Below are 19,700 nucleotides of genomic sequence, written 5' to 3'. Positions count from 1 at the left end.
ATTGGGATACAGGTAGATGATTTTAAAACTGTGGTGTTCACATTGACTCAAATGATGGAGAACACACTAAAGTGTTAGGTACCTTATGTCAATACGGAACAAAGAGGGTATTGCTGGAAATAATATTGCAGAGTGTGTATAATAGAAATACTTATTATAGCTAGTTGATCTATAACCTGAAAATTAAATAACATCAGTAGTCATGCCCTCACACCTACTTCTGGCATATTTTTTATATTGTAATGCGGGTTCTGATTGATTTTCTTCTTTTAGAACACTATTGAATATTTATTTACTAAAACATTGTGCTAAGCAATCCCTGCAACACATAGCCCAACAAGTGCAATTGGACTTTTTTTTTTTTCTTTATCTACTAGAGGGCTTTTCCTTAAGAAGTATATACAGTAGTTTGGTTTGTTTTTATCTGTTCTCTAGTACCTCTGTTGGAGTTACGATTTAACACCATTTATGAAATTTTTGTTGTTAAAGTGATTCCAGTAATAACTAAATTGAGATGATCTGTCACCATTTTTTATTTTAAGTCTGAAAATCCATTTCAGATGGACTTAAAGGAGCGGGGGGAATCCAATCACTAAAAAGAGCTGAGAGACTTACTGTGTTACAGACCCTGTGTACTCTTGTCACAGTGACTCAGTCGCTCTCCCAGGCTGCCCAGAGGCCAGTGCTGAATGCTTGTATCCATTATTCTGGGCTACGTCAAGGTCTGGACACCCTACATAAACACAGACAAATTGGCTTAATGTAAGAACTTCTAAGTTCAAAGTTTTTTACATTTTTAAAAGCCTTTTGAGAATAGGTAAATAAAAGTTTAGGTTTTTTTCCTCTGTAAAGCTCTCTGGGCTTACTATGTCCCTTTGAAAATCTCTGATGCAGTTCTTATCAGGGCTGTGGTTTGGTGATAAAGTGGCTTGAGTGGTAAAATTGGCTTGAAATGTTCTACTATCATTAGGCAGCTGTTTTCCCTCAAATTTCCCCGTTTTTTTTTTGAGTTGTTTCTAAATTCAAATCGGTCCCCTTAACCAATCTATAGTTCAGCCTTATAGCATCAGCATAGGAAGAGAAACAGGTGATTGGGATGTGAAGGACGAGCCAGTATTTTTGTGAAAACCCAGCATTGCTGAACCTAATTTCAGTAGGGACAGAATCCCCCGGGTATACTGTAAAGGTCTAGAAGACAGCTGGCTTTCATCGGAGGTAGCACAACATAAACAACCAAGACCCCAACCATTAAAGAGAGATTAATTTCAAGCATATTGACATAGAAAAAAGAAGTAATGATACCAACTTTTTTTTTCCAGAAACTGCAACATGTTTTTTACAAACTGCAACTCCAACAATTCTGAAAAAAGAGACTCAGAGATATGCTTCAGCTGAATGCAAGGCATATTATTGACAATATCTCAAATGTAGCTAAACAGAATAGGCCATTTTGCTAATCTTATCCTAGCATAATCTGAAATATTTTCGCTAGCTTTACATTGATGTAAAGTAGCAGAATCTGCTTCACTAACTACAGGAAAGGAAGTCATCCAGTTGGAAAGAACTATTGAAAACAATTTCACTGTGCTGGTCTAGGTTGAAATTGCAGAACAATGTTTTAATTTTTTACTTCCCCAAATTTTTCAACTCTTACAACTCAATCATCCTTCCTGTCTAACGTCTCAATATAAAGCATGAATCCATAACAACAAGTTCTTCATATTTCTTCACCTATTTCATGAAGTGTTTTTTAGATTTGAAAAGCACTTCATGAATCACTCAGTGGTTGCTAAAAATGAATAATAATGAGCCCAATTCAATTATCATGCCAGCTGCTGATTTCCTTCTGATAGCTGACTTTATGCTATATAGAGAGGAATCCTTATGCTAAATTCACCTGCCTGTAGGAAATTGATTCCACTACAATTTTAAAATGAGAACTGCCCTCAATTGTGTTCTTACATAGAATAATTGGGCTTTAGTTATTAAAAATAAGTGACAGCAAGGACATCTGAGTGTATTTTAATGTCTGGTCAAACAGTCTGGATCTTTGTACTCCAATAAGAGACTTCTTTTGTAGGGAGAGTTACTGTGCTATAACTAATGCTGCACAACCACATAAATAGGTATTCTACCAAAGGCAATATCTCCAATAGTGTTGGCTTAATGAAGCAAGGATTTATTTAAGAGCTTGGTCCTTGCAGTTTAACAGGCACATGATTATAGTTTTACAATTGCCCCTAGACAGGGAGTGTTCTTTTCATCTTACTAAGAAAAACGGTGAATGTAATTTCAAAGATACTACATTGCCTCATTGGGTTTTGTTTGTTTGTTTGGTTGGTTTTTAAATAATCATACATAACATCTAGAAGCTCTCAAACACCAAGAAATTTGTCCTTGCCAAAATTTCTATGACAAAGTTAATTATCATTATAGGCTTTATAAAGGAGAGAATTTAAGCTCATCTCTTGGAGGCCTGGTGATGTTGTCCTGTGCCAGAGGTTATCCAAAAATGAAAGATCCAAGAGTTGAACCCAGTCACTTTTCTTTCCGTTTGAGTTCTTAACCTCAAGATCAGTCTTTTCTTATTTTTCTTTTCTGCTAAGTGGTTCTAAGGAGTCTGCATTTTTGTGCCCCACTGTTGCTCAGTAGACAAGATAATCACGACACACATGCTCTTAGGTGGCAAGAGCATGGTCGGTAACAAAACAAGTTATTTGTTTTGACTGTTTGCATTGCCTATGAAAAGTTTAACCACTAGGATGTAGCAGAGCTTTCAGCTGTAGTGAACATTAGGAAGAAAAAAAAAAATCTGAACCAAAATTGGTACAAAGGTGGAGAGAATCTTTTCCAGTGGGAGGCACAGAAATAGCAATAGCACTGCTGAATGCTACAATTTCTGTAGGCGCATAGAAATGGAAGCAATGTTCAAATTCAGTTTCTGGTTTACCCAATAATTACGTCATATAATTGTTTTCATAAAATGATGGAGTTCAACCTATAACTAAGCTGATATCCTTCTCCTTTTTTATTCAAAGTGTGTCAGAATATTTAAAACCTGACATAGATTATTGTGTAGATAAGTGAAGCAAAAGAAAATAAATGAACGAATCTTTATTTGCACGCATACATGTCTAGTGATGCACCAAACTCCAAAGCCTCATCAGTTAAGTTTGTGTACCCTATTCAATCATTGCATGCTTCCCAGTAGTTCAGTGAAGACGGACAGCCAACCTCTGAGGACTATCCAGCCCACACAGGATCTAAGTCACTCTGCAGAAGTGCCTGTCTCTCATGATGGATTACAGATGGATCCCAGCAAAATCAGGCTTCCAAATTGGTGCCTTTAATACATACAGTTCAGCTGTGGCTTCAGAACTTCTTGTCAGAGATTTTACCTTGTGTCTTTGCTCTTGGACCTATAGGTATGCAAACATGCAGTAGAAAAACATTTTTAGAATGCACTTAGAATGAAGTTAAGAGTCTAAGGGCAAAAGCACGTGATCAGAGCCAAATGATCGTGGTTTAAAATACCATCCTTCAGCTGAGATGTTTTAATCCCTAGCCTATTGCAACTTTGCAAGTGGCTAAAATTCTACGAGTGTTTTCCCTGGAAAACTTGACTCACTCTTCTGAGGTTTAGAGACCTGACAGTGATTTTCCAGCATAAAATGGACCCATGTCCGTTTTACATACATTGTGTGTAGCATTTCAAATGCAAGTTTGCTGCCGTTTTCTGTCCCTACTGATATATCTTCAACCGGTACATCTCAGACTCTTTTCAGCTAAAGACTTAGTCACACTATCTTTCCACAGCTGACATGAGTATACACACAGGCTCTTCTTGTTGTTTCCAACTGGGGAGGCCTTAGCCTATGGCATCCTTTCCTTGTCCCTGGTGTGTGACCCTGTGCTTTGTATTTCTAGTTTCAATCTGCTTTTATTACTTCAGTCCTTCAGACTGTCAGTCCAGTGCATTCTGTATGATTTTCCATCTTCACCTTTCTACTGAGGGCTTACGGGTTTGTGTCATTGGTAAATGTTAGCATACTCTGAATTTTTGTATCAATATCAGTAAAACACATTTGGTTCCAGAAACATCCTTTGAAACATCACCAGTAGTTTTCTTCTATCCCAATATTATCCCCTTTGTCCTAGCATTGTTTTCTTCCCTTTCTTCCCTGTGATTCTTTTACACTTCTAGAGTACCTTATTCAGAATAATTTTTTTTTTCCTAAATGGCATTGTATCCAATATATATGATCATATCAGCTAGATTTCCTGTGTTCCTTTCTTAAAACATCAGTTATCTTATAAAGAGAGATGCCAGGTTAATTTGGCATAATTGTAGCCTATTTTGCGATAAAGCTGTTATTCATTATATTCAATTTTTCATTACCTCGGTGTCTCTAGCTATGCAGTGCTTCATAATTTGTTTCAAATCCTTGCACAGCTCATGAGGTCAGAGCCACTTGGTTTTATGTTGCCTGGATCATGTACATCCCTTTTTCTTAAAAGAAAAAAAAGTTAGGTTTTTTATTTTCCAGACATTTGATTGCCAGCCTGATAGATTCATTGAAAGTCTTTGTTATTAAACTGGCCATTCATGTGCACGTATTGTAAGTAGTCTCGAGTGGAGATTATTAGGTCTCGCCCTCCTGGTCTAGACACTTCCTTAAAAACAGTTTTATGTCTTTGTTTTGTTCTCATCTTAGATGAGTAATTTTCATTTCCACAGTCTGTATCATTAGCCACACTGCATTTGCTACTGTAGTCAACATCCCCATATTAATTTTGTTTTGGACTGTCTGTAAATTATCTTTAATCTTAACTGCTTTTTGCTGCTTGCTGAAGCCACTCTTTTTCCTGTTTTCTTTTTATTTGGATGATGAAAGTATGTTTTAGTACTTGCAATTTTGCAAGATCTGACCCTGCCTAACATTTTCTGTTCTCACTTTCTCCATATATTTTCTGACATCTGACAGTTTTCCCTGCGTATTAGTTTCATTTTCCACCTTACAAGCTTTCTGCATACTCCAGATATACTCTCTGAGGTGACTGCTCATCTAGTTAGAAATGGAGCCCTTTGTTATAAAAGGTTTTTTCCACATGTTTGAAGCTGCGAGTTTTTCACAGCCCACAGCCACAGTCTTTTTCTTAAAGGAATTCTAGCACTTCCTTGAATCTTCATTATTTCCCTTATTTCCTGATTTTTTAAAGTGAAATTCTGATTTATTTATGTTTAGCATTTATTCATGTTACAGCCATTTTTTGAAAAATGGAATGAGTGCGTCATCACTTACTCTGAGATACAGCTTTCTTGACCAACTATTTAATAAGGTCTTGTAGCTCACTTTTCTTGTGTTACGTGTCACATTCTCAGATACCTAGGGTCTACCCCTTATTGGTAGAATTTATTTTCTGAGAAGTTACAATATCACCTTGCAGCTTTCATAGTGCTATTTACTGCTTATTTACTATTTCATAATATTATTTGCTTTCTAAACAATACAAAAATTTATATACAACAGAAGGGATCCTACACAAACCTTTCTGAAAGGAATCTGAAACCAATTAGAAACCTTTTGTACCCTCTCTAATTTTCTTACAGCTTATCACATATTTGGTTTATAGTTCATCACATCACTATTTTTGCTATGAGGAAGACCATAAGATTGGTACATGTGGATGGGGAAATAAGCAAGAAGAGGATTACTATGTGAAACTGACTTGCAGGTCTACTGCATTATCTATGTGACAGGGAAGATACAGTGAGTTATAAAGATACTGCAGGCAGTTTTATGGCCTTCTGCACTTCAATATAGTCCTCTCACCTGAATTTTTGAGCAGAATATTGCCATTGCTTGACAATTAAAAAAAAATCCAATTGGCAAAATTAGTATATTTTAAGGGGGTGGTCAAGGTGAAAATCATTAATACAATCTTACAAATTCATATTAGTTAAATTCCTTATAGTCGCTTTCAGTTGAGTGCAAGAGATCTTCCATTATTTCTCTCAGTTTAACTTCATTAATTTCTGGGTTTTGTATTTTCTTGTTAAATAAAGCCAAGAAAATTCTCTGTGTGGCTACTCTCATGGAAGTCTTTTATTCATTTTCTTTAAGCAGGCTGTATGAATTTTAAGTGAAATTATATTTTTTCCTTTATGCACCATATGTTAGATTAGTGTATCTCTAACTGAGAGGGGTTAGTGCTGCTCGTCCATCAGTACGAACTAGCAGTGGCTTCTGCCTTACTCTGTCATTTAGGCATGGGAACAGGAAAATCAATCCTCCTTTTATTAGGGCATCTTTTCTTCACCAGCAGACATCAAACTGTTAAGTCACAAGGGTGCCTAACATGGAAAATGCAAAGTCATTGTGATAAGTAATCCTTGAAAGGAAAGAAAATATATGGAGATGGTTATGGTTTGTCTTCAGTTTTTTTAAGCTACCCTAGGACTTATCACCATTTTCTGGGATGGCTTACGCTGTCGCCTGTCAATGAAGCAGAGTAATCACAAGAGTAGGTTTTTATTATATATTTTATATCCAACTTTTTTTTTCCCTTGTTGTTTACCAACAGAGAGTTATTCAGCAATTTTTAAGGTGGCAACTCCTGTTTTAAAACAAGAACTATCATGATTCTCTCATGTGTTTTTGAACAATGTTTTTCTCAGCTATATGAACTGTATCTTGTCTTAAGACAATCTTGGAAGGCAAACAAAATTTTATTGAGCAACAAAAGATACTCCTCTTTCTCTTTAAAATTTCTATTTACAATAGTTATTTAAGTTCCTTCTTATTGGCAGCATACTGGGCTTGTATTTTCAGGCAATTGACTTTAACTGCAGGCAACAGATGCATTTAAAATAGACTGCAATGAGATTCTATTTTTGAGATGTAGTGATTGGAAGGGAATCTTCTTCTGTCAATCAGATACACATTAAAATGGTATTTATTTTAAAACTGAATATTCTAATTTAAAAGATTTGCAATTGTTTTCACATTTGCTACCTAAAATTGTAAAGGAATGCTAAAGAATTAGGTGATAGAAATTTGCACCTGGAATTTAGTGTGGAACACAGTACTTAATATGCAACATAAATAATGTAAATTGTCAATCTGCATATTTGGGTATTTTTAAAGAAAACTAAAGAATTTTTAAAACCTTAAACTTTCCTTTTATAATTCTTCATGCTATTAGATATATTACAAATTTTAAACAATGTAGTATTCAACTGATTGAAGGCTAGCATGTCATGTCCTAATAGATTGAGCAGCTGCATTGTTTCTTTAAGATACTTCACGCTTAACAAATAATCATAAGTAAATACAGTCCTATGAGTATCAAAATATACTACATTGCCAATATTGTGTCAATACTTAAAGACAAAATTCAGTTTTGCGGCAGCAGCCCAGTAGAGTCTAAGTGGGTGGGAGAGAGCTGGAAGAACCAATAGCCAGAGGAGGCTTCAGGAAGAAGGATTTGCACCTTTCAGTAGAGGTAGGAGCTGTAGCTGCTGCTGCATGAGGGACTACTGCTTGCTGCTGTAGCTGGCCCTCTCCACGCTCCTTTTCAGGGTTTGTACCTTAATAGTTAATCCTGTGTCCTCAGGCTGCAGTTTCTAGCTGTTCTTTGCCTACAGCTGGCCAAGGAGGTGAATGGGATCTCTGCACTTGGAGTTTTGTTGTGTTAATAATAGTTAACAGTGGGCAAATATGGGAATGAGAAAGAGATGAAAGTAGTAAGAAAGCCCATTGTTCATACAGGATGTTTTAGTTCTGTATTGCTTCTTAAAATAAGAATTCATATGTAGACCTATCAAAATTACATACATTAGATTTCAAAGTCATGGTGATTTCAAGTGTCTCCTCATGTTTAAGATCATATTTATTCATTTCTATTTTTAATTGTATATGAACCACGTTAAGTGGATCTGTTAATCATGTTCATTTAAAACTATAAATGATGGAATCTATTTTAAAAGCTGGATTAGAAAATACCACTTTCTGAATGAAAAAAAGGACTTGACACACTCTTTCCTTCCATTGCTAGGCCATGGGAAGTGTGACTGTGGGAAGTGCAAATGTGATGAAGGCTGGTATGGTGAAGCTTGTCAGTATCCAACTACTTGCAATCTTACACGGAAAAAAAGCAATGAAATGTGCAAGAATTCTCAAGATATCATCTGTTCTGGTGCAGGTAAGATATCTTTTGTTGCTTTTGATGGCTTGATGTTCTCCCTGTGTTATCTTGAGAATCACTGTAATTTCTTTTCTAATTAGGAATTTTGTAAAATGTGTTCCAAGAGACTGAGAAATAACTGTATATATACTAAAATTAAGCATTTTAGGTCCTGTAGGCCTATTCCTGTGCATAGCACTGATTCAGAATGCCTACTTTAGTTTATTCACAGCTATTTTATGTTGATGAAACTGCAGCTGTGTCATGTATTTTGCCCATCAAAAGGTTACGGTAATGGCATTAACACAGAAAGTGACACCTTTTTTTTGTGTTTGTGTTTAAAGCATGCAGAAATGGCATTTGCAAATATTTTTCCAGGGCATTAATAAGCTGTACAATTTTTTGAGACACTTTTGAGCTGTAACAATGATTTTTAAAAACAGTTGTGGAAGATCTGCTGAATCATTTTAATGGGGTACTTCCATCTTCACTTTTCTGATTTGACAACTCTCTTTTCTCTAATTCTTTGATTTTATAACTCATCCTAACTTGGATAGGAGGTCCTTTCCTTAAAAAAATCAGAGGAAAAAGAAACAGCCTTTTAGAAGACTTCACTGTAGAATGGTAAAATTTTGAAGACCATTTGCTATCAGTCAAGGTTTAAGACCAGAAACTACCTTCCAGTTTTTCCATTACATTGATCTCCGAGTGAGAGAATGTTTCAGGAGCCCCACTTCTGCTCACTATTCCTTGCCTTTAATTTCTGTCTGGGTCCATACATTTTCATACAACTAATTTCTCACAAGGTAGTTGCTGACACAAGCAAGGAACCCAAAGGATTTGTGGGACTTGCTACAGAGAAGCTAGGCTCTCACAACAAGATGTGAAACCAATGTAATATATAAGCATACAGCATACTGAATAAATGATAAATTTCATTTATGACAATAACATAGATTATATGAAAATCATGATTGTTTGGCTAACAAATGAGAGACACCTAAATGAGAAACTAACTCTCAAAAATAAGCATAGTTCATTGTGATCGGTCGAAGTACTTAAACAGGAATGATAAGACCTTTTTTTCTTTTTCTTTCCTTGGCCCCAGTCTGTTTATCACTGAGTCTTCACAGGAAAACCAACGTAGCTGAACAACCACTAAAAATGGCTAAGAGGGGAGTGTTTGTGAGATCAGGAGAAGAAGAAATGCTTTTGGTTTTGCTGGTATTAAACAGGACAGGAATTCCAATGAGACTGGCTAGGGAGTTTGGGCTAACTTTGATGGGCTGTAGCCATACATATTTTGTCTTGATGGGATTGCCTTTCGATCTACGGCCAACATTGCCTTTGGGGTCTGAGCTCTGTTTTTTAATTGCCAATAAAAGATGGGAAGGGATGACATGAGTTGTTGCAAAAGCAGTCCTCTGCTGTTACACAGCTAAACATTTATTGTAATTCTTTTCATGAACCAATCAAGATCCCCCTAAAATTTAACTTTTCTAACTCAACTGTTCCTAATTATTTGTCAGAGCAACTAGGGCATCCTACCTAAACCGAGATTCTCTATGTGAGTAATTTCCACTTCTAGCCAGTCAGAAGGAATGGACACTTTTAGGACACAGTCTATTTGACCTCTTTAGATGCCCAATTTATGAATCAATTTACCATTTTATCTTTTTTCCTGTTTGGGAATTATCTGTAAACAAGACAGTTTTCTCAAAATTTTTATTTGTGTTTATTTTCTAAGTAACTGTAGCAAATAATTCTAGTTCTGTAGGTTACTTATGTTGTATTATCAGTTGTATTATTATTATTATTATTATTGCAAACATTTTTAAAGGTTACTTTTTTAGACTGGCCATATATGTTGCAGAGCCTCATTCTTCTGTTCTTTGTTTGGATTAATATGATAGTAAAACTTGTACTATATTTGTAATTTCACCATTTGTAATGGTGAAATGTAAAATGGTTTCTGCAAACTTCTTGTATAATATCAGCATAAAACTTCTATTTTTATTTTGGAGGACTTCTTTTGTGTCAATAACCATGTTTTCTAAAATATGTATGGATGTAACATGAGGAGTATGAGTCTTGTGAATTAAGTTCCTTTTTTTAAAAATCTATACTTGCTGGCATAGTGACTGCTGAAACAGCTTGTGCGAGTCCATTGACCACAGGGCCCCAGTTAACATGGTATTGCACAAAGTTCCTACCCTTACAATTTTAATAAAGGTGATAGAGGTAGGGAAAAGGGGAATCATATGACTGGCATGGTAATACTTTTGTTTCTAACGTGATTTTATAGTATTTTTGCTTTTTGGACTGTATAACTCCTTAATAATTTTATTTATGGCTGTTTTATGTTATCATGCATTATGTTCCAAACTAGAAAATATTCAGGAGGAGGAGGAGAAGGCAGTTGTTTGCTTTGCCCTGGCAACTGCACTCCAGGTCTGATAGACTCTCTGAGGGAAAAGGGGGGATTCTTCCTTCCCTTGGAGCAACAAAACAACCTTTTCCTATTTGGGAGGGTGGGTCATGGAGAGAGGTAGCCACTGAGATGAGGGCGCAATCCTACTCAAAAGACCAAAAAGCAAATGTGCGACCAGACCAGAGGTGACAGAAGAGAGATCTGTTTACAAACCCATTTCGATCCTTTGCATCACCTGAGTGCTCTGGCTTCTCTTCATGTCAGAAAGTTTTCTGTTGAGGTTTATGTTGTGAGAAAAACCAGCTCTACACTTCCAAAGCATTTGGGAGTCCTGGGGATCTCATTGAGGGAGATTCTCAGGCAGAACCGTGTTCTCAAACCACTTGCTGGTCTGACATGGGTAAAACCCATCTTACTTGTGACAAACCAGCAAGCGTCTTTATTATAGTTCTTAAAGTTCTTGCAAGATCTACTCTTTTCTGAGACATCACCCACAAACTGGAGAAAAATGAGCCCTAAAAGCTTGAAGTTAGATTGGGTCAAAGTCCTGAAATAACAAAATATTATTATAGAGGTTCCTAATTGTTGATATGCTATTATAATACTTATGGTTTGTTTAATAATGCTATGAATGTGTTTCTCTACAATTAGCTTGTCTGTTGTATAATTAATGTATTGCTGTGGTAATTCCTTTCTAGCTTGAGTCCCTTTTTCCTGACATCTAATCATAAGGTCTTCATGCAGATGTTCCTCACCATTGTTTCCTTATTTTGATTCCTGGTTTTTTCTCCAAGGCTATACTTATAAAATCTTAATCCTCAGATGATAGCTGTAGAAAAGGGACTAGAGACTAGAGTGCAAAGGAATTTTGTGAACTTAGGCAGACATATTTTCAGGTCCTCGGTAGCCATGCCCTGTTACTTTCATGTAACATGGCTGTGGAACTGGACAAAACCAGGCTTCATTCTTGAGAAGATGACTAAGTTAATTTTTCTCCTTTCAGTAGATAGAAGACATAATTTTCAAAGCTGACTTCATACCTCAGTTGTATGAAGTCAGACAGACAACTCTAGGAGTGAATTTTACCTAGGAAAATATGGTGCTCCTTATTAAAAATGAACCACTTGAATGTTGTATCTATTTACAGCTAAGATTAGGCTTTTTGTTCATATGGATTGTTTCTGTGTCTGTCTGTATTTGTCTGGATGACCTTTAGATTTCAACCTTCTCAGAAATAAAATATGTACAATCTCTGATGGACTAATGAAACTCTTTCCATAAACTGCAGTCATTGAATACCGTCTTAAATGTTTACAGGCACATGTCAGTGTGGCAGGTGTAAATGTGCAAACTCAGAAGGAAATGGACTGGTCTATGGTAAATTTTGTGAATGTGATGACAGAGAATGCATAGATGATGAGACAGAAGAGATTTGTACAGGTATGTATTTTAATGAGTACAAGAAGAATGGTGAAGATTAATACAGGCTGTTATAAAATAATTTAATTGTGTGGACCTACAAAATGTCTTTACTGAATGTATGACTTAAAATAAAAGTAACTATATTTGCAAGAATTTAGCTTGCAAATTGTAAGTGGGAATTTCAGATGCAAAAATGAGCTAAGCGGGAGGTTAAAGAATGAAGAAATCCTGTGACATCCTCCTCTTTTTGGAAAAACTGCGAAGAGGATTATACAAGGTAATTCACTAAGGTAATTCATAGCTTTGTGTGTCTGTCTTCGGTAGAATATAAGAAATGTGAATGCTTTGTGGCACAGATGAGAGCAAGATGGAGGACAGAAAAAAACAAAAGAAAAAAAGAAAAATAGATGATTAAGAATTTTGTCAAGGAAGCAAAAATTAAAAAGAAGAAGAATAAATGTAGGATGAGAACTCAGAAGCAATTCAAGAGATAAAAAGGGAAAGGAATGAATGAAGAAAAATTTGATCTGTGATAGGAAAGGCAAGAGAGTAAGATGGAATGAACTCTGCTGATAGATAGAAAAGCAACCAAAATTCAAACTGTGCTTTCATTTCACTATAAGATAGGAACCTGGCAATTAAATATTGTGCAATACATTTATGGCATTATAAATTCTGTTGCCTATATTACTAGGGAGGCTCGTCCTTGAGCTGGAAGGTGCTACAAATATTGTTCAAGCTATACACATGCATACGGTGTCTGTATGCATACAGGAGGGTTCAGAACTGCTCTTAGACTATTTGTACTCTGGTAACAGTGCTTGCTCTGTGTGTGTGAATAAAGAGAGGGAGTGCTTGTGTAAAATAGCTTTATCTGTCTTTAACCTTACACAGAGAACAAACTAAATTCTATTTATTTAAGTGCCTTTGATGGCAAAAATAACTTTTTTTTGCATAGGATTAAGTAGGGATTTTAAATGAGGGTAAAGAGAATGGTCCTCTGAAGTCCAAATCCAGGAGTAGAGTACAATATTTCCAGTAATTGCCTAAAATAAGATGAGTGGAGGGCAATAATTTTTATGTGCCAATGATTCCATTTATATTTATTTGCTTGTAATCATTACATATGGTACCAAATATGATAAAAATTTACCATTTATTTAGTTCCTGTAAATTCTCCTCCTGCTGTTTTTGTTAGGTGTTTTTCCCCACCTGTGTTGCTGCTGGTTTATATTGTTAGGTTTTTCTCAGCTTTTATTTCCCCTTGTTTCATCCAATGGTGCCATATTCCAAAACAGACCAGATGCATCTCTGTAAAAAACTAGTTTTATGTGTATGCATGAATCAAAATATGCTGATATAAAAGGACAAAAAAAGGTTGGTAGATTCGTCTCCAAGGTCTGTGATTCATCAGTATAAAAGCCCTGATACCTTATGTAAGGTTTGGAGCCTTCTAAAATAAATATAAGGTATAAGCTAATGGTGTGCTTGGCTTGGTTAGGTTGTTGTAAGCTGAAAAGTGTATGCACGAAGGTTATGAGTGTTAGATTTTGCTTTGCTTTCTAACAAACCTCTACAGTATATATGTTGAACCAGGCCTTATGCAGAAAAAATGGACAGCACCTGAACTGATGGTCAAAGGTACATACTTTCATGACAGAAAAAGCAGACCCCACATGCCTATCTGCTTATTGCTTCTCTCTCCCATCCCGATGTCTCCTTTAATAACCTCTATGAGGTCTTTCCTTCCACAGGATTTCCACCACAGGAATCATTTAGGTTTATTTATGAAGTAATAAAGAAACAGCATTCCGACCCACTTCTGCTTAGCTAGCAATGGCCCCTGGATACTCTCCACAGACAGGGTGAACCTAATCAGTGCCTGTTGTACTTTCACAGTTTGTGTATGTAGTTGCTACACACCCTTTATTACCCTTGAAGGTATAGGCAGGCCTTGAGGATTTTAATTGTCTTCAAACAAAGCCAACTCAGGAGGATCAAACTAATGAAAAAAAAAAGCTTCTATTTACACACATGTTTCTAAAGCTTGCAGCTGTGAGCTGGGATTTTATCCTGGAAAAGCATACAATGCTATACTGAGATATGGATAACATGAATTTTAATCTCTGCGAAAGGGGACTGCATCTTTTAAGCAAATCAGTTCTTAGGTAGGGCAGAGTTACAAAGATGTATCAAGCTTTTCCAGCCTCAGTTGGATTTTGATCAGTCAGTTGACTGCATCACTTTTTATTTAAGGTTACGTAAACTTTGGAATCAAGTTGCAGCTTATTTTTAATAAAATAGCATAGTTTCTAGCAAATTAAATTCTGATGCTGATCTTTTTTATCTAAGGCTTTTTTTCTCTAATGGAGTGATTTTGTCTTCAGTCATGAGCAAGAGGTAGTGGCAAATTATATCATTTAATACATATTTATTTGAGGACTATACAAGTGTGAGTGAAGAATGAAGTAGTGATGTTTTAACCTGCAAAAATTGCCAGTAGATCAAATTAATTTACTCCTTCACCATTTTTCCCTTTATTTCTTCTCCATTATTCAAGAACAACCTTTTGGTAATAAGCATTATTTTAGACTGTCTTTGTTGTTTAGTTATCTAAAAAGGTGGTATTTTTATCCTCTGTTATTTTTTGACATGTAACCAAACAATTGTAATGGAAATTTCATGTATAATTGTAAAAACAGAAGAAAATTGTATTCTGCAGGTCTAAATTTGCACTCTTGATAGTTAAGGATATAAATTGACCAGACTGTGATAGAGACGACCAGGTCTACTAAACTTAACATACCTAGAAGGAAAAAAAGGACAAGATACTGACTTGATCCTAAGAATTAACTTATGGTTTTAAGAGTAGTAAGAGTTGCAGCTACTTAATTTAAATGCTTTGTGTCATTGAAGCACATGGCAGAAGTACCTTAGTGGATCAAAATGTTGAGGAGCTGGTTTCATCAAGCCTCAGATGACCCAACTATCTTTTTGGGAGATGTGTGGTTTGTTAAATGAACATCTAAAATATTCATTTTACTAATTCTTATCTTTCATGAACTGGTTTATCCATGTTCAAAAATCTTCTTAACAGGTAAGAAGGGAAGCCATATACAATGTAGACAGTTTGTAGTAAATTAAGGTCCCTCTGCTGGAATTATCTGAGGAGTCAAGAACACACAATGCTTTCTTAGACATGCCAAGTACGGTGGGCAAGTGCGTCCTATCTTAACACTTAAAGTTGTGCTTAAATTTTAACTATTACATTTACCGTCTTCCAAATTTACCTATAAAGTTTCAAAAATTAAGCTTACAAATATAAAAATATTGATGCTATTTTCTTAGTGTTTATTGATTAGATTAAATCTGTGATTAAATAAAAACATGTTCTAAAATAGACTTGGGGAAAAGTATAATTCAGATATCCTCTGTACTATTTTATGTAGGCATATACGGTCTATAAATTGTTTCTATTCTGAGAATCACTAAAAGTTTTTAAAAGAAAAGATCGAAACTGTTAAATTGTTAATGCCTTTTAAAAACTTGCCTCTTTCTCACTGTATAAAATTTGTTTTGGGTTAAGGCCATGGAAAGTGTTACTGTGGAAACTGTTACTGTGAGGCTGGTTGGCATGGAGATAAATGTGAATTCCAGTGTGACATCACCCCCTGGGAGATCAAGAAAAGATGCACATCTCCAGATGGCAAAATCTGCAGCAACAGAGGTGTGTCATTCTCACGTTCCTTCTACGCATATTTATATAGATTGCTTTTATTTTACAATATGCATTTTCTGCAGTAGGACATAGATTGTGTTTGCTGATAGTTTCTAGTTTGTTCTCACTTATTTCAAATCTAGATGATATATGTTTCCAAGTGGGTAGATACCTGTGTTTAGGTATAAACTTACAAATCCACACCCATTTTTTTGACCCAAGTTGTTCTCATCCTTCATTTTTGTTGTAAGACTGAGCAGGATAATTTGCTAGTATATCTGCTTTGGTGAGAGACCTATCCTGCAAAATAAAATATTAGCAGATTTTTTACTTTGAACGGATTGGTGCTGTAAGGCCAACAGGACTGTATGTCAATTCACTCTTAAAGAAGACCAAGGACCCACAACTGAATAGGGAAAATGAAAACACATAGCTTTTAGTTTCCACTGCAACCTGAAAAAATAACTAAGAAGTGTTCAGTAACAATGCTGTGGAATGCATACAGAGCTGGAAAGGTAGATTTCACACAATATTTCTAACTACATGAATTATTTGCACAAAGTTCAGGAATTTGAATTTTACCTTATACCTCTGTCTATTTTTGCCATTTTGGAAAAAAAAAAAAAGCACAAAATAAGGTTGCTTTTCAGTAGCTGCTATGTTTGGCTTCATTGAACAAAGAGTTAAAAAAACATGTTATTTTTTTGGCAATAGTCCAGAAAAATTACAGTAGAACATAAGCTCAAGTCACATAGATGATACCTCTCTTAAAAACCTCTCTACTGACAAAACATGCAATAGTGTGAACATCTAATTATCCTGAGAGCATTTAGAAAACTCTCTTCTCTTAATTATGAGGAAATTGAAAGATTGGCTCAAATACCTAGATCATGTAGGCTCATTTAGTCTTGGGACTCGAGCAGTAAAAAATTTTCTGTAATTCTGGAAATAATAAATATTGAAATGGCTTTAGATCAGAAGCTTTGCTTACACCAAGAAAGTAATTTCTTGTCAAAGCAATTCTTAGTTCAAATTTGAAATTTGAATGTGCAAGTATTTCTTTAAATTTACATTATAATTGGAGGAAATGAGGATAAATAGTATAGCTGATATTCTGAATAGCTACAGACTCCTATACAAAGGTATGTTCATGGGATACTTCTATATTTTTAGCCTTTCACATATTCGCGATTTTATCCACATAAAAATTTTCTAGGCTTTTGACTACATAAAGTTGCTTTCCAACACAGTATTTCTACTCTTTTTAGTCCTATTTACCCAGCTTTCTGTTTTTATACATCTTGTGATATAGGTGCAGTTAATCTTGTCAGTCTTGAGCCTTCTAAAAATGAAATATTGAGGCTAACCTTGCTGTCCAGCCTCCTTCAGTGCTAAGATGGATAAATTGTCTGTATCTTTCCATCAACTGTCTAGTCAACCAGTTGAGATCAGAAGTGAACCTTTAGATTTTTTAAACTTTGGTGAGATGGTGTTTTGCATTCCGATATCCAGGACAGCTGATCCAAATTCACTTTGAAGTTGTTTCTGGGAGGATTAATCACTCTCCAGAGGCATTTCCTCATTTTCTGGGTGTTTTTTTTGTTTCTTTGTTGTTGTTGTTTTTTTTTCTTCTCCTTCAGTAACGTCACTGAATTGTGAAAGTATCAAAAATCAGGTGCAAATTTCTTGAGGACTGTCTTGGTGGCTTTAGCACTAAACAGGGCAGCAGCTCTTCCTGCTTCATGTGACTGTCATGCATGCATGATTGTGTAGACCTTCTCTTTTTAGAGAACATGCCTATATATATATGTAGTCTTTAGTCACCCTGTCCTGTTGTCCTCAAACACATTATAGTGTTCAGAGTAATCTGATTAAGAAGACAAAGGCTTTGGTAGAGTAGCAGAAGGTGAACTACTCTCCAGAAAATGAACTGCATGCATCTGTAAGGTTAGGCTGCTTCTTTGTGCCTGTTGGCATCTCAGAAAAAGTGGTGAGTGTATAGCCCTGAAGTATATTTGGATTTCTGAATAAGGAAATTGCCTTTTTTTGTTCTGACTTTTCCTAAGTAAGTAGGATGTGCGTTCTCTGTATGTCAGTACGGTTGTGCCGAATTAGTATCTCTGTCATATTACACATTTCCCTTCTTATTGTAAACAATAGGTTTTGGCCCTGAGTATTGACTTGGGAAAAGTGGAAAAGTGTCATTTTCATGTAGATCTATGTTGATGTTCTTCTTAGGTAAAGAATGACCTCCTAGACATTTTCAGTTGGATTAGAATTTGGATTCCCTTCTAGTTTAAATGTTTATGCTTTAACAATCATTAATTATCCATTGTGCCCAAGCCTAAGTCATTTAAACAGCATTGATTTTTATTGTCATTAGTGTCAGGGCAAATTACTGTTGATGTCAAAGATCTATGACTGTTCTGTGCACTACATTTTTCTGTTGTTTCCTAACAAGGCTCAACAGCAAAAAGAAACTTGAACAGGAGTCCAACTTGTTTATAAAGTATTACTGCTAAATAATCATAGAAGGTTTTAAATCATAGAAGACGAGCATACGCTCATGATTAACACTTGGAGCTTTGAAACGGCACTCGTGAGAGCAGAAAATTCACAGGTGTAAATTCCTGTAATCAAACTACTGTTACTCTAAATTGCTCAGTTAATCTTCTATCTCTGTATCTCTTTTTTTTTTTTTTCTCTTTTCTAGGCACATGTGTATGTGGGGAATGCACATGCCATGATGTGGACCCAACTGGTGACTGGGGAGATATTCATGGAGATACTTGTGAGTGTGATGAAAGAAACTGCAAAGCAGTGTATGATAGGTATTCTGATGACTTCTGTTCAGGTAAGGAATATATATAAAAGGAACTTATGGGTAGTTTTATGTCAAAAGCATCCAACTGGTCTGATCTTACTCTTCCTTAGTGCTCCAGTTCTCATTTTCCTAGCTTAAAATATACCAAGCTTTAGTTGTTTTTCTGGGGGGAGTGGGCTTTTTAAATTAAAAGACATAATTCTGTAAAAACAGAAAAAAGTGTTTCCAGTTCTAAAGCTTTCTTAAAACATGTCTTTTTTTCTATGCCTTTTAACAAAATTCTGTAAATATGAAATACTTTTAGGTGCCCATCTCCCTTCTAATACTTTTGTCTTCAGTGTAACCTAACATAAATTGGAGAATGGTTGAAACTTAAAAAAAAAAAAAAAATCCTTCCTTGGGGAAATTTAAATTTGAAAATTTGTTAGATCAGATTTTGTTATTTATTTTATGTTATATGGCAGGGAGAGGACAAGCAAGAAGAAGAAATTTAAGGAAAATTGAATTAATGAGTTAATGAAAAACAGTACCCTGAAAATACGAACTGACCTGAGAACAAGTAGAGCATCAAAATGTGGAAAATATGAATGTGTGGTCCAGCTACGCATCACTGACTGTACATCTTAGACACTTTCACCTTCCTTTTTTTTCCTACTTGTACTTCAGAGCATTATATTCAAATTAGTTAATGTCCATCCAAGGTTTGCAGTGTATTTACATTGATGCTCCATGTATCAACTAACAAAAGCTGAGATTCTGAGTGAGACCTTGCATACAATTTTGTATAGTTATTGATAAAGATGCTAATACCGGGCAGGAGAGAAGGACTTTGATCAATAAACAGCATGCAATTTGTACACACAGGAACTTTGCAAAAACAAACGAGGGTAGTTTTAAAGGGACTTGACAGATTATAGGTTGTCGGCTCTAATGTGTCCTGTAGAAATCTGATTTAGCCTAACTAATAATAGGAAGAATGCAGTCACATCAAGGAAAATAATGATGTGGTATATTCTTCTCCTATTACTAGAATGAGAGATCCATCATAGAAAGTTCATGAGACTTGTCTGTAATAGGGAGAGAAGGCTGAAACAACATGATACATAAAATTCTTAGCC

General features: G+C 35.5%; 1 protein-coding gene across 1 annotated transcript in view; it reads left to right on the top strand.

Moving 5' to 3' along the window:
• ITGBL1 (integrin subunit beta like 1) overlaps positions 1 to 19,700 on the top strand; it is a 146,808-nt gene that overhangs the window by 54,248 nt on the left and 72,860 nt on the right. Inside the window, exons 3-6 of the mRNA XM_075139457.1 lie at positions 8,059 to 8,205; positions 11,936 to 12,058; positions 15,627 to 15,767; positions 18,472 to 18,612. Coding sequence (XP_074995558.1) covers positions 8,059 to 8,205; positions 11,936 to 12,058; positions 15,627 to 15,767; positions 18,472 to 18,612 — 552 coding nt within the window. The remainder of the gene's footprint in view (positions 1 to 8,058; positions 8,206 to 11,935; positions 12,059 to 15,626; positions 15,768 to 18,471; positions 18,613 to 19,700) is intronic.

Source organism: Calonectris borealis, chromosome 1, assembly GCF_964195595.1.
Source record: "Calonectris borealis chromosome 1, bCalBor7.hap1.2, whole genome shotgun sequence".
In the NCBI taxonomy this organism is placed as follows: Eukaryota; Metazoa; Chordata; class Aves; order Procellariiformes; family Procellariidae; genus Calonectris; species Calonectris borealis.
The sequence above is the reverse complement of the archived record's forward strand: the minus strand, read 5'-3'. Positions and strand labels throughout refer to the sequence as shown.